Raw genomic sequence first — 27,202 nt, 5'->3', positions numbered from 1 at the left:
TGAGACTAAGTGGCCTGTAAGTGTGAAAAGTAGCTTCCAGTTGTTTATAGTGCTAATGTTTCCCCTCCTTCACTCCCATAGGTTTTGTCATTTACTTTGCATATGGAATGTGGCACAGTGTAGAGGCTACGTATTCAGCACCACCAGATCCAGGAAGAAATACAGACACCAACTCAGACAGCTGTAAATTGTAGCGTGTTTGGTTGAAGAGCAACCCAGCAGTTGTTTCAGACAAGAAAGCTTCATTTCGGGGATTCTGAACTATTTCCTTCTGTTAATCAGCCAAGCAGAGGGTAGGATTCCCAGTCCTGCTTGCTGCCACTTGCAGCTTGCTTTACCTGGGTGATGCAGTGACAAGGGATCACAAGGAAAACACCACACCTCTGCAAAACTCCTCTAACAATATGTTCCCTGATGATCTGGGCACTCTTTTTTTTTAAAAATGTATAGAAAGAAAACAACTCCTCTGTGTGCCAGTTAGCCTTCAATGCTGCTATGACACTAGGCCTCATGGAAGTCCTTCTTTCAGTAGCCCTGTGACTTAACTCCCCAGGTACTCCACTTGATTTAAATGGAGCAGACTCTGCAATGCTAATATCATTCCTAGATCAGATCCTTGGTTCACATGATGTGGGCTGTATCACACACACAAAAAAGGCTCTCACCAAAAACAATCTCCCATCTGGTTAAAAAGTGCCTATCGGCAGTTACATTTTAAAGAAAAGCATCAGATAGCATTATTTTAATTGTATTTAACGTCTGCATAGGTACTCCTATACTTTAAAATGCAGTTTTGTTGTGATGTTTAGGGAAGATTTAGGGGTGCTGCTCTTAGGCTGAATTCCCTTTTCCTTTATGCAGCTAGTACAAACAAATGCTTCTGTGAATAACAGACCCCACCGCTCACTAGAGGGGTTTCCAGCTACGGCTGTAAAACTGTTAGGTGTAAGTAGTTCAGTGGCTCGAGGGGTGGGTGTCTCCTAAGAGCCTTCCTACTTCTAGTGTCAAGAACCATAAATGACATGATTGAAAAGAGTGTTGAGGTTGAAAGCAGAACAATTGTAGAACCAGGTCCTAGACCATTTAAAAGAAATATGGCCTGATATTCCTCTCCCTTACACCAGTTTAACCCCATTGTGGTTCCGTTAAAGTCAGTGGAGTTATTCCTGATTTATGCCAGGTAGAAGAGAAGCTGACCCTGAGAGTTTGCTTTTGACTTCAGTGGGCACAACAGGCTGTAGTAAATGACGCACAAAAGGTTCTCAGTGCTCAAAATTCTATGGTGAAAATACCTTAGACGCTCGCATCTCCTGCCAGTTCTCCCAAGCAACCCTAGTGTGCATTGTCAAATGTCCCCATAGCCATTCACACAGGGGAGCTGGCAAGGCTGAGTTAAGCTGAAAGACCTGAGCTACACTGGAAAATTTAATCACTTAAATCCCGTGTGGAGACACTCTTATTCTGGTATACGAGTGGCTCTTTTGGGTTGTGCTTAAACCCTTTCCCAAACAACATAAGCTAAAATGAAAAAAGGGCCACCTATGACAGAGTAAGTGCGTCCACACAGGAGTTGTACTGGTGTAATTCTATCAGGTTACATTCACTCCTTAGCTTCCATTGAAAAACCTTTCCAGAATAGACAAGGCCTTAGGGTGAAAATCTTCTCTCCTTACATGAATAGATCTCTGTCTAAGTAATCTGTAAGGCCTCCATTACCATAATGTCTGAGCACTCCACACAGTCCTTAATGGTACCCCTGTGAGGTAGGGAAGTGCTGTTATCCCCAGGGGCACAGAGAGGATACTAAAGTTATGTACCTCGAATTGGGGGCTGTGATTCCCAGCTCAAGGAGAAATACCTGTGCTTGCTTGAGTGTTGCTGCAGTGGTGTGAGGGGCTAATCACCTGAAGGATGTGCCTGAGACTGTGTTCAAGCCTCCAGCCCCTGCAGCTGTAGTTCTGTTTGTAGTGTGCTCGCTCGATCAGAGCTACCTGAGAAGCAACCCCCCGGTCACAGTGTAGCTGTCCCTAAATTACTTGTCTAAGGTCGCACAAGCTATGTGGGGTGTGGCATGGAATAGAACCCAGCTTTCCCGAATCCCAGGCTGGTGACCCAAGCACTTCACCAGATAGTGGTGTAGAGACCTGGTCCTGGCTCGTTGCACAGGGGTGAATTTCACCCATAGGACACAGCTGACCTGCCACAGGTTCAGAATTTGTCTAGTGCAGTTTTAGTGATAAACATTTGGTGGGGCTTCAGTAACACATGGATCGTTTTAACACTGCACCATGTGTTGTTTATAGTACAAAATAAAGGCCCACTTCTGCTCTTGGATCTTGACTATCAGTCAAGTCTTTTCTCTCCTCAGACACGTAAAATTCCAGGAGTTCCACTCAAGCAGGGACAGAAGAATGTCAGAGTGAAGAACTGCCATGCAGTTCTTAGAGCAGGATTTTATCCTACACACAGACACTCCCCATGCACACGTCAAATGCTCATAAAAAGCACTGACATCAGAGAAAACCAACAGAAGGGAACAGCGTTTCCTGTGGTACCAAAAACAGCTGAGTGCTGATCGCCAACTTGGGCAACCGCTTTTAAGCCGTTGTTAAATTTAGCACTGCACGAATATTCGAAAGGAGTGAGCGCTGGCTGAAAGATGGGTTGTGAAAGGAAAACTATTTAAAATTTTTGTAGATTGCGTGCTGTAAAATGTTTTGCTAAATGTTAACTTATTTTTTTTTGTCTTGCATTTTCTGTCTTCTTGGGGACTTGCTTGGTCTCATGTTCTTTAGCTCAGCTACTTACATGTAAAGTGCAGAGAAAATAGCAGCACTTAGAAGAAAGGGAAATTTTTGGTGGGAGATCATTTTTCTTCCATTTCCTTTTCTTGTGAGAAAGTTCAGAGGGGGAAAAAAATCCTAATTAATTATAACTGGCAGTTAAGTTGTCTCTTACGTGTACCGCGTCCAAAGTTTTCTTCACTCATTTCACAAGTTGAAAGGCCAAGTTCCACCAAACACTTTCAAGGATAATGACACTATCATGCTAAAAATGTGAAGCCTTTTTTTCCCCCTCTGATGTCCAAATGTACCATAGATCAAGCTCAGTGTCAGGGAAGACATGCAAATACTGCTGTAATTTTGCTGTTGTGAAGAACATGCCTGCATTTAGTTGAGCTGCTTTTTGTAAATAGTTCAGTAATTATTCTATGTTCATAAGAGTATTTTGTATAGGTGCCAGAATATTTCTCTGTATATAAAGTTGATTATAGAAATGATGCCTTCTTTGGGATAATCAAAGGAAGAAGAATAGGCCATTTTTTTCAAAGGAGATGCCGTAAAAATGGCCTGTTGGAATTTTCAAGGTGGCCTCTTCCGTCAGGAATTTGATCTCATTTGAACTCTGTTTGCTCATTTCTTGTTCATTCACACATACCTGAGGGAAGTTGCCTTCTAGAGGAAAAATGTAGGTGTTACTTTTAGGTATCTAATACTTGTATGCCAGTTTCTACTGGATTAAAATGGCTGTGTCAACTCCCCCATGTCGGGACAATTTTATCAATAGAGCATACTTTTTTTTTTTTTTTAAGGGGACTAGAGCTGTCAACATTTTTCAAATGAAAACTTGGGTCAAAAATGGTCTCTCTTAAAAAAGAATGATTTTTATGTGTGAACTCTATTAGATGTTTTTAAATCCTTTTTTTTCTTATTTTTTTCATTCAAAAATTAAATGTTGGTTTTTGTCTTCATTTTTCCTCTTTGTTTCCAGTTGCTGTTGAGTTCTTTATGTATGTGTTGAGGTGCTGAATTCTTCTTGTTATTGCTTTCTGTCTTTGTCATCCTCAGCTGTTCATTTTTATATTTTAATTGCCGATATAGATTGGTCAGCTTTATTACTTAGTGAGATTGATTTTTTTCAAATTAAAAAATAAATCACTTTTGAAAACTACTGATTAAAAAAAATCAGTGGAAAATTTAAAAAAAAGAAAACATCAACTTGCTTCAAAAACTACCAGAATTAAATTTTCACGGATAATTTCTGCAGCTCTTATACGACCTGATTGCTTCTATTGAAGTCAGTGACAAAACTTCCATTAACTTATTTGGCTAAATTCATGTTTGATGACTTCAATGGATGGAGTTCCACCAGGGATGAATGTGAACCATTCACTTCAACGCAAGCAGGGATGGATCCCCATAATGATGGTTAGAAGACTGAAGTCCCAAGTGGATTGCGTGCTCTGTTTTTCTGGTGTTAGTGACCATCTGTTTACAGTTAGTATTGGAAAGATTAGGTTTAAATTGGCAAATGTTTGCAATTGTCATTTTTGCCCTTCATCTGAAATTGGTGAAAAGATATTCCATCATTAGCAAAAAACGTACAGAGAGGGAACGGTAAGAACATAGCATATGATATGCTGCTCTTTTAGATATCTAGCTTCCTCGTCTGTTGATGTCCATTCAATTAACAGACAGCAAAATGAACTATTTTGGACAATCAGTCCCTATAGATCACCTCGATTTGAAATTCTTAAATTCCTGCTAGTACAAAAATTTCCACTCAACAACACTGGAAAAGATAGTTAGCAATGAACATCAGTATCATCAGTCACAAGTAATAAACAATCAAAACCTGATCCTTCCAAGCCTATGCACAGGGAATTTGTTCTAAGAAAACCAATGTGTTCACCAGCAGAGAAGTCTGCTGGGGGTGTCTCTTGCCTTCACTTCGAAATGAATATTGAGACAGTCCTCTATTTTAAGAGAATGGCTGCTATCCCCTTTAGCACAAGAGTATCTTTTGCTTCTTAGTCCTTGAGGTAGATAAACTGGGAAGTTTCAATGAAACTGCTAACTCCTTTTTAGCCAAAAATGTACTTAGTATTAAATGTATGTTTGTTTTTTTAAAATCCCTTTTGTTTTCCATTGCACATGTGGATTTACTAATCACACCTACATCATGGGCCCTATTGCTTCCAACTCACTGCATCCTCACCCTATTCATTGGATGCCATTGGGTGGTCGCTATGTAGTTGAAGCCAAATCTCTGTTGTGGAAGAGACTGCTGGGGTGGGGAGTGTCACTGTAAATGCAATAGTATTCCAACCCCTCCCTGTCAAATCCACATCAGGCTATACTTCATTGACCTGGAGACTGCCACATATTTGGCACATCGTTCACTTGGATGAAATTCACTCCCATAAGTAGAGGCCCCTAAGCAAAGACCTGGCACCACTTAAGTCTTGTGTTAAGTTTTTTAAGTGGTGCATAGGACTTCGTGAAGGGGCACAGTTCACCCTAGCTGTAGAATTTATTTTTACACTGCCTTCTGTTGACTCTTTGTTTGCACACATTCTATTAACAGGGTAGCTGGGTGAAGTGTTACTAGACTTGGGGGTCTTGGCAGAAGCTCCAACACCATGTTCTATTTTTTTTAACTGCATTACTTGAGTTTTACTGAACTCCCGTAAAGGCAGACCCATGTACAAAGAATGTCTATTTTTGTGTGTATTTGATTGATTGATGTAGGCTGGGGGTAGTGTGTGGGGGGGGGAGGGGTAGGCACACCAGTGGCATAAAGGGGGAAGGGGGAAACGGAGACTCTATTTTACCAGGATAGTTAGAATTGCTAATGAAATGTTTATTGACATGCTGGTATGAGAAGCCATGTTCTGCACAGCATTTCATCACTATAATCATGATGCCTGATGCAATTTTAAAGGTTAACCGCTATTCACTCTATTTCAGCATTGCGAGAGGTAGCTAACTCACTGCTTTCATGATGAATGGGGTTCAGTTCATATTATATAAGCAAATGTATCATACAAAAGCTTTCAGATATTTGACATGGAGAAAAGGGACATGAAAAGGCTTCTATGTTTTCTGACCCCTTCATGCTTAACTACTTATCTAACAGCTGATTTTTATCATATTAAATATGTCTGATAACTAAACTGGAAACCAAATGGTGTAAGAATGAGCTTGTTACAAAACGCCAAGCCACAGTTTCCTCAGGGTATTAGCTCTTGGTGCAGGCTACAAAAAGTGAGAGGTTAGTACAAAGCATACAAACTTCTAATCAATAAGGCATCTTTTCCCCTGCTAACTTACAGAACGTCTTTGCCATAGTAACGTCTGTTTTCCTGAGGATGGGATGGCTGTGACGTGTGTTTATGTTGTGCCTTTCAGCTTCAATTGATTTAAGGAGCACAAAGACTGATGACAACTTTGGGTTGGTTTATGTGTTACAAACCTACCACAGGCAGGTGGGGTTTCTTCAGTGAAGTTGCTTTTACTGGCCAAGAAGCCATGGAAGGGTCTACTTTTTTTTTTATTGAGCAAAATGTACATAAATTTCTGTTTGTTTGTTTGATGTTCTATTTTTCTAATGGTTTCTCAGAATTTCTTACAGTTGTGATAAATGGATGGACTCCTAATCCTAGCTCTATCAATCTAGTTTTCATCTGTGTGGGATGGGGTTTTTTGTTTTGTTTTGTTTTGAAATTTTTTGTGTGTATTTTTTAGACCATAGACTTACGTTTTAAAAATGTGAAACTTGCACCCAGAGCACAGCATGGGCAGACAGACATGTTTCAGCAGACAACACTGTAAAATAAATCTCCTCTGGACTGTGCTTTTTTGATTTTGGAAATCAATTTGTAATTAAGTGGTACAACATTAAAATGTTTTCATGAAAAATTATGTCTACTGCTTCCTCCTTATTTTCCAGTCTGGTTTATATGTCCCCGCTTGTTTCAACAGACCTGTCAGACGTGATCTTACTTGTATGAGTCCATCCTTCAGGAGACTGTTCTTAATTTGATTCCAAGTACAATTTTGTCCCTTGCCCACGCTGCTGGGATCTTTCTCTTGAGAGAGCTGCAATTTAACAGATTCTCTTTTCTTAACAGGCTTTATTCACTGCACACCATTCAAACACTGATATTCATTTCCTCATGAGCTTTTCTATAGGGCTTATCACTACAGTATCCACAGGCTTCCCAAACATTGATGAATTCATCTTCACAACATCCCGGTGAAGTGAGGGGATTATATTATTCCAGTTTTACAGAGGGGGAACTAAGACACCAAGAGATGAAGGTCAAAGGTGTCCAATAATTTTGAATACTTAGTCTGAGACACCTGAAGCCTCATTTCTCAGAGGACGTAGCCTTGCTTAGCGCACTAGAGATTCAAGCACAGCTCCCATTGACTTCACTTGAGTGTTCAGCTCTTCTACCAATCAGGCACAAAGGCCAAGATCCTTACAAGTACTTAAGTGTTGCTCTGCTCAGGGTGGCAACATCTAGGCGCTCTGCCACCTAATGGAATTTGCAGCCCTGCGCTATTGGCGCAGGTTCAATCCCTGTACAAAGCATGGGGAGAGGCAGGAAAGGGATTCTCGGAAGCCAGTCAGCCAAGCCGGGGCTGCCTAAGCAGAGAGATGCTGAGGAAAAGGTTGGGATAGGCAAGGTGCTGAGGCACCTGGTTGACTTGGTGCATGTGGCTGACGGGGCCATGCTCAGCACTTCCCTCCCCTTGGGAACCTCGGTCATGAGCCCTCTCTTGGAGTCAGGTGCCTACAGCAGGACAGCCATGCAGCCCATGCCTTAGCAGCTGAAACAATCTGGCTCCTGCTCATGCTCAATGCCTCGCTGCTGTTCACCTTATATGTCCATGTCTCTTTTGTGTGGCTGCCCTGCTGCCCTTCAACCTATGGGTGATCTGCCCGCAGCCTGCCTGCTGTGGGGTCTGACAGGTAGCAGGTGTTAGGCAGGGGCGAGGCTGAGCCTCGCAGATGAGAAAGCGATTTCCCCCACTTAGTTTGGGGCCTCCAGGGCTTCTGTCTTAGCTAGGCCTCTGAGTGCTCAGTAGCTGTGGGATATAGGTAATTAGTGGTGAGGCAATTCTGCAACTGGCAACCAGTGACAATTTAAGTTCCCCTAAGAAGACAGGATTAGGTGGCAGCCGTGAAAATGTCAGTGGCACCTAAGGGTGGACTTAGACACCTAAATACCTTTGAGGATCTGGGTCCAGCTGTCTCAAAAAGTTGATTACCCAGCAAATAAACAAACTATAATACTTCCTAGCTCTTATACTTCACTTTTCACCCAAAGTGCTTTACAAAGGAGGGCAGTTTTATTATCTCAGTTTTACAGATGGGAAAACTGAGGCATAGGGAGGTGACATAACTTGCTCAAGCTCACTCACCAAACCAGTGCCAGAGCTGGAGATTGAACGGAAGTTGCCTGAGTCCCAAACTGATGCCCTATTCACTAGACTACACTGCCTTAAGCTTGGTGTAAGGAACTCACTGGCAGAGACAGGGACAAATCCATTTATCCAGGTCAGCATTCAGTTGCCTTAAGCACAAGATCATCCTTTTCCTTGCAGTTCCCTGCTTCATTCACTACAGACCTTCCAACTACCGCAACAAATGATACAGACAGCCTCCTTTATGACACAAACCGCATCCATTCCCAGAGCATGGTCCATCATGTGTACTGAAATGGAATTTCCTAAATTTTTCAAATGTAAATGAAAACAAAAACAAAACCACCACCAAACTCCATGATGTGGCACCATATTGACACCATGTGGTTCAGCAGTAGGGTTAGACCCTTTGATCCACAGCACTGACCTCTGCTACTTGAGTAACTGGTAGCAGTAATAGGTTGTCATCCTTTATGTGGCCTGCACTAGAGGCAGGTTGAGGCGCGCTTTGCCCGGGGGTTTCACAATTATTTGCTGATAGCAGAGGAGTGTTGCAACGCAGAAATTCTGGGTTCTGTGCCAAGTTTTGAGAGCGTACTCTAGTGGTTACAGACCTTTCTGCTGCCAGCCCTGCCAGCCTCTCTGTTCTTGTCCCACTTTCCCCCAGCCCGCTTCCATCCAGTCCCCCACTCCACATCCCACTCTCTCTCTCTCACCAGGCTCACCTCCTTTTCCTCCTTGCTGCCTGGGTGCTGGTAATGGGAGAAATGAGAGCACCAAAGAGATTCTCCCTGCTTTCAGTTCCTGGGAGTGCAGTGCAGCCCCTCACTTCCAGGAGGACCAATTAAAGGGCAAGTCTTGCTCAGTGCAGACAGAATCTCAGAGAATTTAGATGCTAACAAATCTCTACTGAGTATGTACAAACAAGCTTTCAGCGGCTTATAAATTGGCTAAATTCTGGCAGATTTTTACAGGAAGGGCAAAATTCTCATCCCTGGCACCTGATGAACCACTGCCAAATTTCAATCCCTACATCAAAGCACAGAGCTGCTAGAGCTTCTCAATTAAAAGACTGTAAGAATTTCTTAACATTTGTAAGCAACATACTTTCCTCTACTCTCACTCTGTAAAATGGCTGAGCAGTTTTGCTGTAATTTTCAAAAAGAATTTCATCCCGAAGCAGCCAATCAGGCATGCAAAATATCAGCCTAAAATGGTTACGTTTGACAAAGTTATAAGCAAAAACAGGGGCTTTCTAAGTGTCAGGCAATCCTCCCTATAGGTGACTGAGCACAATAGGTGCAGGCTCCTGCTGTGATTTCTTTGCACTAGCAAACTACAGGATATATATATCATGTTGTCTAAGGGCTTGATCCTACTGGGTAATGGACACAGCCTAAACTCCTATAGAAGGCATTATAAAGCAGAAGCTGGCTCTAATGCATAGCTTCACAGATCCCAAGGCCAGAAGAGAACCATTGTGATCCCCTGGTTGTCCTCTTGTACAACAGAGGCCATAGAAGTGCCCCAAAATAATTCTTAGAGCATATCTTTTAGACAAACATCCAATCTTGATTTAAAACTTGGCAGTGATGGACCATGATCCACCACCATCTTTCATAAGTTTTTCCAATGGTTGTTTACTCTCACTGTTAGTAATGGGGCTTTTCAGTCTAGTGGTGAATGAGCCGATAGCTGGAAGTTGAAGTTTGACAGGCTAGAAATACATTGTACATTTTGAACTATTTGTTCCCCATCTAAATATATATAGACTGTGATCAAGTCACCCTGTAACCTGCTTTTTGTTAAGCTAAACAGATTGAGCTTCTTGAGTCTATCACTGTATAAGGCATGTTTTCTAATTTTTTTCATCATTCTAGCTCTTCTCTGAGCCCTCTCCAATGTACCAACATAGCAACATTCTTGAATTGTGGGCACCAGAACTGGACACAGTATTCCAACAGCCGTCACACCAGTGCCAAATATAGAGGTGCATCACTTTGCTTCATCTCAAGATTCCCCCCATCTATGCATCCCAGGATTGCATTGCGCTTTTGGCCATAAGGTGGCTCCACTGCGAGCTCATGTTCAGCTGGTTATCCATCATGGCTCCCAAATCTTTTTCAGAGTCACTGCTTCCTAGGATAGAGTCCCCCATCCTGTAAGTATGGCCAACATTATTTGTTCGTAGAGGCATACATTTACATTTAGTCATATTAAAACGCATATTGTTTCCTTGCCCTGTATCACTGACCTATTCTCTTCCTTACTTATGATGCTCCCAATTTTTGCATCACCTGCAAATGTTATCTGTGATTATTTTGTTTTTTTCTAGGTCATCGACCCCCTACAGGACCCAACTAGAAACACACCTGTTTGATGATGATTCCCCATTTACAGTTACATTTTCAGACCTATCAGTTAGCCAGCTTTTAATCCACTTAATGGGTGCCATCTTAATTTGATACCTTTCTAGTTTTTTAATAAAAATATCATGCATTAAATGCCTTACAGAAGTGTAAGTATAGGCATCTACACTCTTACCTTTATCAACCAAACTGGTAATCTCATCAAAAGCCAATATCAAGTTAGTTTGACAGGATCTATTTTCCATAAACTCATGCTGATTGGCATTAATTACATTACCCTCCTTATCAGTCGAGCCCTGTATCATCTACTCCATTATCTTGTCCAGGAACAATGTCTCATCAGTGAATGCCACCTATCTCTTCTGCTTGTACAGTGCCTAATTTCAAGAGAAGAGTAAGAATAAGGAAAATATATTTACTGAATTTAGACTCTAGAGAAATGTAGTCATTAAGATTTTACTCTAATTTATAAAATGGGAAATGCAGTCATGTAACCTGATTAACTAGTTCTGTTCCCCCTTCCCCCACCACACATACATACAAAGAAAACACAGCAGGACACACGAATTTGCATGCTTCCATCCATATTTGTGCTGGAGCATGAGTTTATTATCAGGAATATATTACACTCATCTGTACATCATAACAGAAATAATACAAACTTTTCCTGTAATTCATTAACCACGTATGAAATCAGACTACAGAACTCCTACTGCGTGGGAAAAACTTTACAGACGGATCCAGTGTGTCCATGGGACACAAAATGCAATCAGTGCAGAGACATAAAATACCTGATTTTGGTTTTTTTCCCCAAAAATGGACTTAACCATTAGGTACCTGCTGATTTATCGTAAGCAGTCAAATTATTTCAGTGAAATGCAGGAACATAACTGCTGATCTGATTTATGCAAATGTCTTCGTTGCAAGAATTCAAATACTGCTCATGTCGCACAGACTTCAAAAACCAACCAACAAACAACAAAACAAAACAAAAGGAAAAAAAGAAAAAAAAAACCCAAAAAGAATGTATTCCTTTCTGCTTCTTTTTCATCACTTGCCTCTAAATGCGGTTGCTTGCTATGTTCTCAAGGAGGCCCAGCTTCACGGGCTCAGTCTTTCGGAGGAAGACACTTGTTGGGTGGGAGGAATTTGAGGGTGGATGGGCTGTTTAGAAAAACTCTCCCCAGCAACCATCATTAGGGGAGAGACCATGGCTTCATTTGTGTTTGTCTAGCAACTACAATGGAATCTTCAGTCTGACGGTGCCCTTTGGGTGCTACTGCAGCAGAGATAATAAATACTCTTTAGGCCAGGCCCCCAAATAAGCTTGCAGTTGTATTTCTGTCAAGTAATAGTGACATCTAGTGGTCCCCAGGAGTAATTACTGCATATGTCACCTACATCCTTTTGTTATCTTAAAGGTAACAGACAGGCAGGTCAATGATAGTTGATTATTTCTGAGTCATCTCTGTAAGGGGAAGGGAGTGGACGAATAATCATACAAAGTGTGCTATCCACAGACCCTGTGCCACCACCGTTGTGGCCCCCTCCTCCCACACCAGCCTACCTATTACTGAGCCCACTGATCATTTCACCTGCTGTACTTACAATCTGAAATGAAAATTAAAGTAGAATCTGCTTCATTAGCATTACATTTGTGAATGGTTTAAGTGATATGCTATGGATGAGAGCAATCCGACTAAGCTTGCTGAATTCCCCTTGATATGTCCTAGAAACGGACTGAACAAAAACTTTGCTTCTGAACCCCTGCCGAAATGCAGACAGAAGCTTATTCCAGCCTGTGTCTTATTAATGAAGGAAGGATCTAGTGAGCTACAGAAGTGACTGTAATTTTGCTTTAGCTAATGGTCAGTTTGATGGGTTTGCAGTGAAGGTGGAGGAAGAGGGATTTATTTTATCCTTCCACAGTTAAAAGCTTTTCCATTATAAAATGTGTTTTTTACAGGGGTTTATAACACAGCCTTAAACATTTGCTTTGAATTAAAAACGTAGGCCAAAATTTTCAAACCGGGATGCCTAAAGTTAGTAAAAGCCACATTTAAGCATTTAAGTTAAAATAGCCTGATTAGCAGAATTGGTGAGCATCCACACAGCCCACTGAAGTTCAGGCATGTATTTTGGTTCCTAAATAGGGATGTAGGAGCATAATTCTAGGCACTCCAGGTTTAAAAATCCTGGCCATAACGTAACGCTAGTTTAATTACCGTAAAACTGTTATATCACTTTCTTTTGGATGCCTTCCAATTTAAAAATAACTCCACTTGTAGTAGCTAGATAGCTGTCTCTATGAACAGTTGCTATTGGAGGAAAACTATAAACGCTTTAGCACTTTGATAGATGCAGAAACTCTTAGAGGTAATGATTAATGGGTACAGGGCTGGATTAAATCAAAGAGGGGATTGGCAGTCTTTGCTTACTTTGTATTCTCACTGTCTGTGTTAATGAGGAGAGCAAGCTGAGGAATCAAATAGAGTTCCTCCAAAACAAAGTCTCAGGAGCACTTGCTGTGTAAAAGATATTCCCTCTCTTACAATCCTTGTTCAGCCCTTATTAGTTTATAGGATTAATTTATAAGTGGATCATTTACTGCTCGGGCACGAATAGCCCCATACTAACCAATGTTAAGAGCAAGGTGAGAACTCCGTCTCCAATCACCGTGGCTTGCTAGCCTGCTGCTGTTTTGGTATAATTTAGTGACAGCTGTTTTGAAAATGAAAGCCCCAAATTGTTATTGGCTAGGCCAGTGGTTCGTGGCCCACCGGTCACTTGGCTTTCAAAGTGGCCGGCCATTTCCCCTCCCGCTGGCTGCAGAAGGGATCCGCTGCCTAAGGACCCAGGCAGAGCGTTGCCACCGGGCTAAAAGACCGGTGCAGGCTCCTTGCTGCAGCCAAAGGAATGGGAGATCAGCGCTCCCCTCTCCCTGGTTGTAGTAGGGAGCACGCCAGCAGGGCAAAGCGCTCTGCCTGGGTCCCTAGGCGCTGGGACCCCTGCTGGAGCCAGAGAGAGGGGAGCACTGATCTTCCACCCCCCTGGCTGCAGAAGGGAGTCACTGCCTAGGAACCCAGGTGGAGTGCACGGGGCTACAGGACATGTGCGGTTTCTTGCTGAGGCCAGGGAGACAGGAGTTCAGCGAGCAGGCTCGCTGAACTCCTTCTGTCTGGCTGCAGTGGGGAGGAGGTGGGAGACTGCTGGCGGATACTGGTGGCCCTTCAGGGTTGTAAAAATGATATCTGTGGCCCTTGAGCCAAAAAGCTTGGCAACCGCTGGGCTAGGCCACATTATGCACCGTAGTTATGTGCTTGAAAAGCCTACTATTTACGCTGGCTGCAAAAATATACATAAATTCCCCCAATAAACTAAATGTCTCTCACAGGTCTGCATGCACAGCATCAGGGAATGCTGCTGTAACAGGGTGAAATTCACCTCTCCTGAAAAAAGCCTGTGTGGTGGGGTTAGAAGTGATGCAATTTACCAACTCAGCCCAGGGGCAAGCTGTGGATCTGTAGCAGAGTCCCATTGCAGTTGCTGTTTAAACCCACGAGGTAAATCAGGGTTGTTAGGGTCACTGAGTCCATGTATTCACGGATCACTGGACACCCTTTGTTTTCACTGTGCATAAAGAACTCCTATAGAGCAGGATTGCCCTTGTCCCCTCTACACCCAATAGCTCCTCCCTGAGTCTGACATGGGTTTACAGGGCCCTGAGTTGGTTCCTCTTTGCACTGGTGTAAATTTCCCCACTACCGTATTTGCTCATTTCTTGTGGCTTAATATAGAGGATTGGCCCCAACCGACTTTTCCTTTGAGTTATCAAAATCCTGCTGCTTCTGCTTTTTAAAATCCTATCCAGATCCCAGTGCATTTCCTCTCATTTCAACCCACACCATAATGGTGGTAGACGAAAGATAGCCAAGTGCCTGTGCCTGAAGTGCAACCAGTCTCTGGTCCTGAAAACAAAATCTTTTCCCCAGCCTACAGACCTGGCTCCTATCTTCCCTGTGCAACCTACGACTCCCATTGAGATTTTAGTGGGAATTCTGGCACACCAGGAAAACAGGTTTGGGCCCTCACTATATTCACTTCAAATGCCATTCTTGCACCAGACAGTCAGATCTCCCTTACCAACCACTTAACGGCAGCAGATGTTAGCATCTGTACGTGGAAGTGTGGGCAGGGAAAGAGGGGAGTGTAAAGAGGAGGAATAGGTGCTAGGTCAGGAAACACGATTCTATGACTGAGTAGCAGCATTCTCCACTGCCATTTAGAAACTCTTGGTTTATGGATTATACTGGAGGGAGATATGCTTACAATTTGTCAGGGAAAGGCTCGCTGGTAGACTGCTGCTCAGTAACTTCTTTGCACAACTCCAATGGATTGGAGAAGGAGGCCAACTTTAGTCATATGAACAGAAGCATCAGAAACCGGTATCGAACACCACTGGGAAGTAACTATTATAAGACAGGGAGAATGGAAACGACACCAAACGATGATTGGATCCGCAGCAGCCCAGTCTACCCATCACTAAATCCCTCAACTCCCCAATTCATTGCTGGAAGCATCCATTGCATATGCACTTAGCAGACAAAAGGATGAGTAAAGCACCATAAACAGAGAAATGGTGAGAGGAAACAGACTGGCTCAGCCAGTTCAGATCAGAACAGTATAAAGTTGTAGTGAGTTGCATATGGGATAATTTAGATTAACATCATGGTAACAACTCTTACTGTGATAAAATACATTGCACCGGAGGGGAACATAACAATGAAATAGGTATTGCAGAATATCTGTGCATTTAGCAAGTGCAGGGTGAAAGTGACTAAAATTATAGTGGTAGTAGTGGTTTTTATTCTTTAACAACTCTCCTACTTTCAGGGTGTACTTGCTGAACACATACAATCTAGTAACGTATTTCAACAGTGTTAGTCAAATATGGCATGGTCTAGTCTAATAAGATGTTCAAAGTACTCAGTATCATAGTATCATGCAAAACTGCTACAAAAATAAATTTTTCTAAAAAAAAAACAACAAAAAAACATTAACCTAATTTTTACATCATGGGACGGGCCAAAGACACTAGATTGAAGCTGGCTTGTATCTAAGCTGCAGCTTGAGCATTTGAGTGCATCACAGGAAAGCTGAAGCGTATTTCAAATGCAAACAATAAGCATGTTTGCTGGAATAAATGCCTTCCTGCCTGCTTTCATGCGAGTCATTATCTTTGCCCATGAGCCAGATCCCACAATACGCACCTTGCGAGAACAACTCTTTCACATTGCTCCATGACCCTAGAATATTTTCTGCACTTATTTACATCCTGGCTTTCACTGGGTCCAGTCCTGGAGCACACAGTGTGCTCTGTGAATAGGCAGGAAAACGTGCAGGGTCTTTGCCACAAATTGAAAATAAAAGCATCACATCATTTTAAAAAACAAGGCAAAACATTTTTCTTTTGTGTGGGTGAATCACACTCCTAAGCTGCCACTGCGCTACATCAAACTCTCACATTCTAATCCTAACAAACCTGATGCAAAAGCTGGAACCCACATTTAGAGAACATCTAAGACAACAGGACCTCGCTTGGCTTTGTGCAGTCCCTATCCCCCTACCCGGGATCCATATCAATTACTATTAACTCCTTCTCATGCTAAATGCTGTTTGAGGTGCTGTAGCCCTGGGAAACCAGCATGTTCACTCAGCTTAGTGCGACAATCCATCTGGTCTGGGCAGGCAGTGCACTGAAAGTTGCTACTGCAGCACATGCATGGTTTACATGTGCAGCAATGGGAGTTAATATAACAGGGAAACTGAAGAGAATTTGGGTTTTGCCTGGAAGGCGGAGGTTTAAGGTAGTTTGGCCATTTTCAATATAACTCAAAATATATAATGGGTAAAGAGACAAAATTCTGGCCTTATTTGGATCCATGCAGCCCCATAGATCTTCCCTGGGATTCTCCTAGCTGTTCACAAGGGCAAACTTTAGCCCAATGTGTGCAGGATCCTCTGTATCGTGAGGCAAACTGGATTTAAATTCTCAGAACATTCCACTGAGGTTTAACCCTTTTGGCCAAATGTCAAGGTCACAGCAATTTTTTTCTTCTTCTTTCTAGGGCTTGTAATAAAATAACATGGGACTGGGATCTACAGCTGTCTGGATTTGGTATAGATTCTGATTGCATCCAAAAGTGTTCACTTAAAAAAAAGTATAACTAGGAGTTGAGAGAGTAAAATGGAGTCACTCTAGAAAATAAACTATATGGAATTTGCTAAAACCCTCAGGGATTCTTGTCTCTATCCTACAACCACTCACACCATTGATGCTAATAATTAAAATTTGGAGAATGGAATGAGTGACCTTATCTGGAGTTGAGTACGAAGGTGATTGTTTTGAAGGCAGTACTATTTCAGAATCTCAAAGTCGCTGGTGTTCACGTTATATAGTGTACCACTTGGTGGTAGTTTGGAAGGCGCTTCTATTTCTAAGTAACTTTCTTCTCTTCTAGGTAGAAATATTCCTGGGAGGCTTGACAGAAATGCATTTCATTTAGATATAAGTCTTAGGCACAAGTTACAAAACTGCTGATCATAATGAAAATATATCAGCGCTTAGTAGTATTCAATAATATAAAAAAAGCAATTCAGAACATCTTCAACTCCGTATGTGTGTGTGTGTCTATATATACACATATATAGGAACAATACATACATACATATATATAAACACACACACACGTATAGATATTAAAAACGCAAACTGTTTGTAACTAACCTGAAACACTGCAGCAAAAGTTCATTTTCATGAACCATTAGTAGTAGTATTTTCTTTCTTTTGGCTCTAACCTTGGCAAAATGTTTACACATCAGACTACACTGGTTATACTATTCTAACACATCAGTATGCCAGTACCAGGAGCTTCTCTACTGGAATTATAATAGTACACTGCCTAGTTTACAGTTATGCAGCTACACAGCATGCCTGCAGTAACCAATCCTGGGTAACTATGATTGTTAATATTTTCTTGGGTGATAACATTCAGCGGATTGGAAAAATGTGTAAAAGCTTGGTTAACTTCAACAGCCGTGTGAAGCTGTCATCTTGGCACCGTGCTGACTTTTGCAGGAGTAGGCGGTCCCGATGAAGAGCGATAAATAGGAGTAGGAGATGTAGGAGACAGTTTAACAGGGCTCATGGGCTCCGTTGTCTGGAGCTTCCAAAGCAGCTCTTCATTAGTCCTGCTTAACCTCTTCTTTTCCTCAGTTTCCTTCTCAACGTATTCTTGAAGATTAGCATTTTCCTCAGATAACTGCCTGGAAAGGGAAATAATCATCACTTAACATTTCACGAGTCTAGACAGTGCTGGATTGTTATTATAGCAAATATGACAGTTGCTGAAGCCACTACCCCACATGGCTGTTTAAGTCACCGCCTGTGATAGCTTCACACCAGTGACATGCTGGTATGATGTATCAGAGCAGAGTATTTCGGGTAACACACCTGCAGTGCCTGGTACAGTGTTTCCATCACACGATGCTGAGTCAGATCACAAAGACCTGATGCAACCCAAAAACTTGAAAGAAAACTCCAGGCACTTTGTCTTCTAGTTACTGTAAATTTCAACACCATATGTACTGTGTGTGAGTGCAAGCACTCTTGAGTTCATTAACAAATCAGTTATTCTGAATACTTTATAATTGTCTTTTTTTTTCTATATATGAATCAAAAAATACATTTTAAAGCAATCACAGAAACAGGGCTATCCTCCTTGCTATCCTTGATGGCAATCACAGCATATGCAGTCAGGATGAAAAGATCATGAAGGCTAAACTGGTGCTCCCTCCAGGTCAGGATTAAAGCATTTTGGTGAGGCACTGTACTGGGATTTAACATGCTGTACCTCTACTATGGATAAATAGTAAATTTCAATCTCTGCGGTGACCAACTTACCGCTTATCATGAGCACAATGGGCCACATTCATCCCTCAACTTAGCTCAAGACAGTTACACCAGGAATTAATTTGGCTTCATGTTTACAACATTTATTAAATAAAAAACTGAAGGTTTTTGGAGAGATTTCTACCCAACTCTTTTTTTAATCTTTACATGTATGCTCTGATCTGAGAGAGAACCGTGTTTCAAAGGAGACATACCTATCTAAGTATCAGTTGGTTTTATGCTGCTGCCCATCACCGTAGTATCTGAGCACCTGCCATGTAAAATCAGTAGCAATAACCAAATTCTTAGGGGACTTCCTGGAATCTCTGACACTCCTCCTTTTTCAGGGTCATAACTCTACTTGGAGGAGGGATTTTTGGTTTTGATTTTTTCTTAAAAGATTGTTTTACTTTCCTTTTTCCCCCCCAGCAATGTGGGCCATAAAGATTTTATGCAAGCCCAGATAGGCCATCAACCGAACCAGCATGTTCCTGCCCATTTTCTGAGAACAGTTTAACATTTAGGGAGTAACCCTACAGCTCTTACTCCTATGAATGAATCTCAAAGCCAGCATAGGCAACGGTACTACCCGCATAAGCAGAAATACTCATGCAGCAGCTGGAGAATCAGGCCCTCAGAACATATTAGCTTCTTTTACATGTAATATTGCTTGCCAGATACACAGGGTGATATACAGTATTACAGTGAACTCGCTAGTCTGTCAGCCAACATCCTCTCTTCTGTGACACTAATAAACACTGCAGTTTGCTGGGGGAGGAGAGTTGTCAGTTATATGCACAACTACAGGTAATTTAGAGAGACATTTGAGTAGGAGAATGCCTTCACAGCCAAGCAACCGTGACTAGGTTGTGCAATACAGACATGTCCTAGAAGACAACCTGCTTTAGCATGCAGACAGGGAAAAGAGCCTCTGCTTGTTACACGGCTTGCTTTAGTCTCCCTTATACCGTGTCAGGAAATCGCAGTTAATGCTGTGTCATTTGATGTAATGGAATCAGACACAAGGAGAAACAAGTTTCATGTTGCATTGGAGATTGAGGCGGCTTTTCCCTCCTAAGTAGAACACAAGTGCTCTTGCTGCCTATGTGCTGGCACATACTCCAGCAACACTTCCACATGCTTGGTCACGTTTTGCTAGCCTTGGCCGTGTCATTTTATTCGTAGAATCACAGATTCTAAGGCCAAAAGGGACCACTGTGATCATCAAGTCTGACCTCTTGTATAACACAAGCCAGAGAACTTCTCCAAAATAATTCCTAGAGCAGATTTTTTAGAAAATGATGTTGATTTAAAACTTGACAGTGATGGAGAATCCACCACGACCCTTGGTAAATGGTTCCAAAGGTTAATTAGTCTCACTGTTAACAATTTACACCTTATTTCCAGTCTGAATTTGTCTAGCTTCAACTTCCAGCCATTGGATCATGTTATAACTTTCTCTGCTAGATTGAAGAACCCATTATTAAATATTTGTTTTTCATGTATGTACTTACAGAATGTAATCAAGTCACCCCTTAACCTTCTCTTTGTTAGGCTAAATAGACTGAGGTCCTTGAGTCTATCATTATAACGAAGGATCCGATTTAGTCACAGAGGTCATGGATTCCATGACTTTAACGAATCTCCATGACTTCTTTGGCTGGGTCTCTCAGTCCTTCTCCCCCACCACGTCGGGCTTGGGCTTCAGTCCCCACAAGCGGTCAGCCCCCCAACCCCTGATTATTTTTTGTAAAAGTCAGGAACAGGTCGTGGTCTTCCGTGAATTTTCATTTATGGCCCGAGACCTGTTCATGACTTTTACTAAAAATAACAGTGACAAAATCTTAACTATAGGGTTTTTAATCCTTTAATCATTCTCGTGGCTCTTCTCTGAACCCTCTCTAATTTATCAATATCCTTCTTGAACTGTGGGCATCAGAACTGGACACAGTATTCCAGCAGCAGTCACACCTGTGTCAAATATCGAGGTAAAATAACCTCTCTGCTCCTATAAGAGATTCCCCTTTTTATGCATCCCAGGATTGCCTTAGCTCTTTTGGCCACAGCATCACAGTGGGAGCTTATGGTCAGCTGATTATCCACCATAACCCAGAAATAGAATCATAGAAGATTAGGATTGGAAGGGACCTCAGGAGGTCATCTAGTCCAACCCCCTGCTCAAACCAGGACCAACACCAACTAAATCATCCCAGCCAGGGCTTTGTCAAGTTGGGCCTTAAAAACCAGCATATCTACCACTCACTCCAGCTTAGTGTCCTCTGCAAATTTGCTGAAGTTGCAATCCACCACATCCTCCAGATCATTAATGAAGATGTAGAACAAAACCGGCCCCAGCACCAGCCCCTGGGGCACTCCACTTGATACCGGTTGCCAAGTAGACATCGAGCCATTGATCACTATTTGTTGAGTCTGATGATCTAGCCAGCTTTCTATCCACCTTATAGTCCATTTATCCAACCCATACTTCTGTAACTTGCGGCAAAAATATTGTGGGAGACCATATCAAAAGCTTTGCTAAAGTCAAGGTATATCACAGCTACCACTTTCCCCACACCCACAGAGCCAGTCATCTCATCATAGATGGTAATCAGGTTGGTCAGGCATGACTTGCCCTTGGTGAGTCAATGCTAACTGTTCCTGATCACCTTCCTCTCATCCAAGTGCTTCAAAATGGATTCCTTGAAGACATACTCCATGATTTTTCTTGGGACTGAGGTTAGGCTGACTGGTTGGTAGTTCCCCAGATCCTACTTTTTCCCTTTTTTAAAGATGGATGCTGTATTTGTCTTTTTCCAATTTTCCAGGACCTCCCCCGATCGTCATGAGTGTTCAAAGATAACTCTGCAATCACATCAGCCAGTGACTCTGCAATCACATCAACCAACTCCCTCAGCATCCTCGGATGCATTGCATCTAGCCACATGGACTTGTGCATTCTAAATAGTCCTGAACCTGTTCTTTCACCACTGAGGGCTGCTCACCTCCTCCCCATACTGTGCTGCCCAGTGCAGTAGTCTGGGAGCTGAACTTGTCTGTGAAGACACAGGCAAAAGAAAGCATTGAGTATTTCGGCTTTTTCCACACTATCTGTCACTAGGTTGCCTCCCTCATTCAGTAAGGGGCCTACACTTTCCCTGACATTCTTCTTGTTGCTAACATACCTGTAGAAACCCTTCTTGTTACCCTTTATGTGCCTTGCTAGCTGCAACTCCAGTTGTGCTTTGGCCTTCCTGATTTTACTCCTGCATACTCGAGCAGTATTTTTGTACTCTTCCCTAGTCATCTGTCCAAGCTTCCACTTCTTGTAAGCTTCCGTTTCAGAATCACTGCTTCCCAGGATAAAGTCCCCCATTGTCTAAATATGGCCTATATTCTTAGTTCCTAGATGTATACATTTACAATTAGCTGTATTAAAATGAATATTGTATGCTTGCTTCTAGCTTACTGAGTGATCCAGATTGTTCTGAATCAGTGACCTGTCCTCGTCATTATTTACCACTCCTCCAATTTTTGTGTCATCTGCAAATTTTATCAGTGCTGATTTGATGTTGATGGGATATAAGCAGATGCACATTAAAGATACACACATTAATCACCTGCCCCAATCAGCTCTTTTCCATCTTTCAGGCAGGATTTGTCATGGGTGCTTTAGAAAAGAGATCATGTAACAAAGCAGAAAAATGATTTGCTTTAAAGTTGACTTCCAATGTAGATCTTAAGGTCAGGATTCTCTCCAAACAGTCTATTTTTAAAGCAATGTTCCTTTCACTGAGAAATTTCTATAGAAGAAACAAAACACATCACCTACTAGTGACTGTAGGAACCTATCTTCTAGGCAGTAGTTTTCACCTTTTTCCATGTATGGGCCCCCTAAAAAATTCAAATGGAGGTGCGAACCTCTTTGGAAATCTTAGACTCCTGAAGTTAAGACCCATAAGGAAACGCAAGCACTAAGGAAAAACACTCTTTTAACTTAGCAGCATCCTTTCTGCAAATATTTGTAGAAAATAATTGTATCTAATTGACCTTGAGTGTTACCCTGGTCAGACTGGAAACGGTGGAGACGTGACATCATTTGTTTTATCATAATGCCTACAAAAAACTTGACTGTGGTTAGACTGTTGGTGTGCTCAGTCCACAGCCTATCGATATGGGCTCGCTGTTTCCTTGCACTCCCCCATCTGTCTGTATCCATCTGTTGTCTCTTGTCTTATCCTTAGACTGTAAGCACTTTGGGACAGAGATTGTCTTTTTTGTTCTCTGTTTATCCGGTACCTAGCACAGCGGGGTCCTGCTCAAGGACGGGTGCTTCTAGGTTCTACCACAAAACAAATACATCATCATCATCATCATCAAAACTCAAATGATAAAGCAGCCTTAACTACAGTCATGCTACCAGCACAGTTAGGCTATTACTTGTCAAACTGCTCACTCTCCCATGTCCAGCAGCTGTTGACTAATGATGTGGCATTGACTTTGGACTCTGAGGCAACTGGGAGCTTTGGTCTCAATAGTGAGGCCAGTAGCTTAATTTAATATGGATATGTAGCCACCCTCCTTTTTGCTAAAATAAGCAGATGGAATTAGATGGAATAGACTTAGTTTTACTGCTTTTGAAGTGGCTGCTAGCCATGTATAGTTATAATTATACTGTTTCCTGTAAGACTGAGGTGGTTTACAAGTATCTGTACAAACCTTGTCACAACGGTATTTTGATCAATCCTGACTCTGAAGTCTTCATTCTGCTGTTGCAGCACCTGAATTTTTTCTTCCAATATTATGTTTTTTTCAGCCTGCAACAAGAGAGGGCTTGTTGAATTTGCAGCAGTAGCAGCACTTGATGCAGGGGAATTTGGATTTTAATCCTTAGGAAGAAGTTTTATTTTTCCTTACAGTAACAGGTAATAATCATTGTCAGAGGAAAGTAGATTATTCTGGCTGCAGGTGTGAGATTAGGTTGTAAATACTCTGGGCCTGACTGACCAGCATGTCACTCCAGTGAAATCAGTGGGGTCACATCGGCTTGGCACTGAAGTGAGGCAGTGGTGAATTAGGTATAAAGTTCTGAGTCAACAAGGTGGTGATTCTCAACCTTTCCCACATTGGTACCCTTTTTATTCATGCTGGTCCCATTCTGCTCTCCCCACGGAAGCTCCCTACCATGTATCTGCGATCTCACTCCCAAAGGGAGTCATGATTCCCTGACATCTGCTGGGATAACACCTCCACCATGAGAACCACAGTAACAGGGGTACATAAATCTTATCCATAGTGGAAGTAGAATCCTACTGTCTGACATGGTGGTTAAGAAATAGCACAAACAGAATGACCATTGCATCAACTGTTTCCACATTCTGCTCTAGCTTAAGGAAGCGGCACGTTAGGAAAAAAAGTTGCTAAGCAGTCTCAGCTGCGCAGAGATATTTCACTCCGTCTCCTTTTACACAAGCAGTTGGATTGTTCAGCAAAATAATCAAGGCGGTTCTCAAACTTCCCCATAAATAGAAGCAAAGCTTGCTAAGTGCTGTGCTTATGCAGCCAGTCTGGCTGCCTTACTGGGGTAATGGCTTATCCTGTCACCAGGCTAGAAGCCTATCGTAGTTCACACAGGTCAAGTCTCACAAAATTGATCCACTTTACAGTGAAAAAGTAACTTTGGTAAAGTGGAAAGTTCATCCCTGGGGAGACCAAAAAACAAACAAAGAGCGAATAGAGAGGGCTACGGGGCTGTGTTATCTTTAGGGTGGGGAGCTATAAGTCAAAGTACTTCCAGCGTGACCCTCTTGAGATTTCTTGTTGCACCTCACTAATTCCCATTACTGAGGCAAGATTTATCACAGATTACTGAATTAAGGAGCAGCAGGGCACAAGTGTCCTCTCTTTCTTCCACTCACCTTGCTCCTGCCTTGTGGGCTGCTCCTATTCCTGGCTTTGGAGGGACGAGACAAAGCAGCTGGTGCTCCATACTTAGTTACAGGGCTGCAGATATCACAGCACCCTCTTCTCTGCTGTGTCTTTTCCTACCTAACCTCCCACTGCAGGCTGAGCAGATTTCAAAGTGAAAACCAGAGAGACCAGAGCGGAGAGTCATGGAGAGGTTTTGGGGGATGTCAAGGAGATGAAGGAGGCTGGCGGGGAAGTGGATAAAAAGGAGTGTCTCCTCCCTCTCTCCCTTTCAGAATGAGAAGCTGGAACACTTCACAGTAAAGGGCAGGGGGCAGAAACCAGTATTTAGCCCTCTGTGACCCCTTCATTGTGTTTACTCAGGCCCAGCCTCCTCTTATAGCTCCTCCACTCCAATATAGCTCATATCTTCCCATCTCCCTGCACTGGGAGGGGAAAATGATAACTGACCAGCTTTTCTAGTTCCATGATCCTCTTTTCCTGTTGATGAATTAGCTGATTCTTCATTTCCAAAACCTGTTTCAGGCTATTCATATCTTCTTCTAAGTGCTGATATGGAGCTAGTGCAACCTAGGAAAAGAAGGATGATTGTGAATTCTACATCTTCCAACCATAATCACATATTCAGCCACTGGTAAAATTTTCACAAGCACCCAAGTGATTTAGAAGCCTCATTCCCATGAAAGTCAATGGGATGTAGGCTCCTAAATCACTTTGGTTCTTTTGAATTTTTTGTATCCACTATCACCATTCAATCATTTTAGCTGTATACCCATAAGAGAGACAAGGTGGGTGAGCTACTTGTAGTAGGTGAAATATGCCCAAATGTTGTTCAGCAACCACAACCCTTCCCACTGCTAGGCATCCTACTCTATAGAATTGTTTACATCTGTGCAGAGCTTTGCTCTTTATGGAGACAAGCACAGACGTGAAAGAAGTCATTCAGAAACAGAAACAAGGTTTGGAGACTGGGGCTAGGTGTTGGTAGGTGAGAACAATAGTGGATCACTTTGTCTGTGATGTATGCGGCAAAACAGGTGAACCTATTCATAAATTAAACTCCTGGTGAGGAGAAAGACAGCGAATTAGGACGAGAAGATACTCCCCTTTCCAGCTGAGATACCTCTGAAGTTAGGGGGCTAGGGTTCAATTTACCAAAGCAATATTGGCCAACATTTTTTTTTCAATCACACTGAATAAAACCAAGAGTAACACCAATGATTTCAGTTACTTTGGCTTCACAATGGTACAACTAACACCCAGGGCCCAAGCATAATTTTTTCAGGCCCAGTACAAACCTATAACATGGGCCTCCTCCCACACACATACCACAATCCCTCATCCCATACATACAATCTCATGAGCCATGAACATTTTTTTCCTCTTGGTAATGGGGGTTGCAGCCTGAGCCGGGCCCCCCAGGGCCTCTGGGCCGTGGTGAAGTGTACCCTCTCCCCCATGTGGGGGGGCCTGCTAACTCCACTGAAGCTGTTGTCAATGCTCTGGATTTACAGCAGTGTAACTCAGATCAGAATTTTGCTATTTACACACACTTTCCTCTTTGAGAAAGGTTCATCGGTATACACCAGTCATTTTGTGCTGCTCTGCTAGAAAGAAGCAGGTGCTGACCTCAGTCTAGCCCACAGAGAGTCTCAATGCACTAGAAAGGTGGGAGTTCTGCATTCTCAAATGGTATGTGGAACACAAAGTTTGAGAATGGCCTTCATGGTTTTCCGTTTGACCATCAGGTTTAGGGATTCTATCGCTTTGTTGTATTGGGATATTGATGGAATAAACTTCTCCTGTGATAATCCTAGTGCCAGACAGTCCACTACAGGAAAAATGAAGGAAGCACAGCAAAGAATCTCCACAGGGCGAGGGGTAAAGGCACATTAATATGAAAAGATGAGAAGAGTGAAGAAGGAGAAACACTACAGAGGGGAGAAGAAAAAGAGGATTAGAGGGCACTCAAAAAGTAATGGAGGGAGACAGAAAAAGCCCAGGAAACTGAACTAAAGAAGCAGGAGGCAAGTGAGAAATAGAGTGACTGAAGCAAAACCCAAATTAATGGATAATAACCCAATAATAAGAGCGAGAGGAAGATTTTTGTATCCAGCCATGCTCTGGATTCCAAACCCCACTACAAAGCTCAGGATCCAGGTCTTTGGTTTGGACTCATTTCTAGCCACATCTGAGCTAAGATTTCCTTTGCTAATAACCTACTAGTCCAAATGTAGGCCATGTTTACAAGCATGTTCTTGCTGTTTTTAAAATGCATATTAACGTTGTCAGCTACCTCTAGTTGATCTTCAGTGTTTTTCTTTAGAGCCTCTTCAAATCGCTTTGCCTTGTCCCTTAGAGAATGGCTCTGGAAGGTGAGGGTATCTACTTGGTCCTGCAAATAATGGTGAGTAAAAAAACCATTAGTCTTTGGTGGTACTTTTATACAGATCAGTTTCCACTGCCTAAAGTACATGGGAAGGACTTAGAAGCTACTTTAAGGGGGCATTTTTCATTAAATCACTCAAACTCACAGTGGAGATTTTGATAACTTGGTATCTAACAGAACCAGGATTTCACCTGGGGAACCTGAGATAAATCATATCTTAGCTTAAGTTGACCACAAATAGCAGCTTCTAAAACTGTATCAAGCTAAGAAATCCCAGCTCCTTTGGCTGTGTGAGACCCAATATACTTGCTTTGGAGGACATGCATGTTTATGTGATACTCATGAAAGAGAT

General features: G+C 42.3%; 2 protein-coding genes across 3 annotated transcripts in view; one reads left to right on the top strand and one right to left on the bottom strand.

Annotated features, from left to right (window-relative positions):
• Positions 1-5,137, top strand: part of SLC7A1 (solute carrier family 7 member 1) — a 61,609-nt gene extending 56,472 nt beyond the window's left edge. For both annotated transcript variants that reach the window (XM_067562930.1, XM_067562929.1), the window contains exon 12: positions 82-5,137. In XM_067562930.1, the coding sequence (XP_067419031.1) occupies positions 82-194 (113 nt within the window). In that variant the 3' untranslated portion in view covers positions 195-5,137. The remainder of the gene's footprint in view (positions 1-81) is intronic.
• Positions 5,138-17,694: 12,557 nt separating this feature from the next.
• Positions 17,695-27,202, bottom strand: part of MTUS2 (microtubule associated scaffold protein 2) — a 247,387-nt gene continuing 237,879 nt past the window's right edge. Inside the window, exons 11-14 of the mRNA XM_067562739.1 lie at positions 26,758-26,856; positions 24,912-25,031; positions 23,253-23,350; positions 17,695-17,911 (exon numbers count right to left, since the gene is read on the bottom strand). Of these exons, the coding sequence (XP_067418840.1) occupies positions 17,695-17,911; positions 23,253-23,350; positions 24,912-25,031; positions 26,758-26,856 (534 nt within the window). The remainder of the gene's footprint in view (positions 17,912-23,252; positions 23,351-24,911; positions 25,032-26,757; positions 26,857-27,202) is intronic.

Source organism: Emydura macquarii, unplaced genomic scaffold, assembly GCF_026122565.2.
Source record: "Emydura macquarii macquarii isolate MOO-44397 ecotype Brisbane River unplaced genomic scaffold, CSIRO-AGI_Emac_v2 contig_2473, whole genome shotgun sequence".
Lineage (NCBI taxonomy): Eukaryota > Metazoa > Chordata > Testudines > Chelidae > Emydura > Emydura macquarii.
The sequence above is the reverse complement of the archived record's forward strand: the minus strand, read 5'-3'. Positions and strand labels throughout refer to the sequence as shown.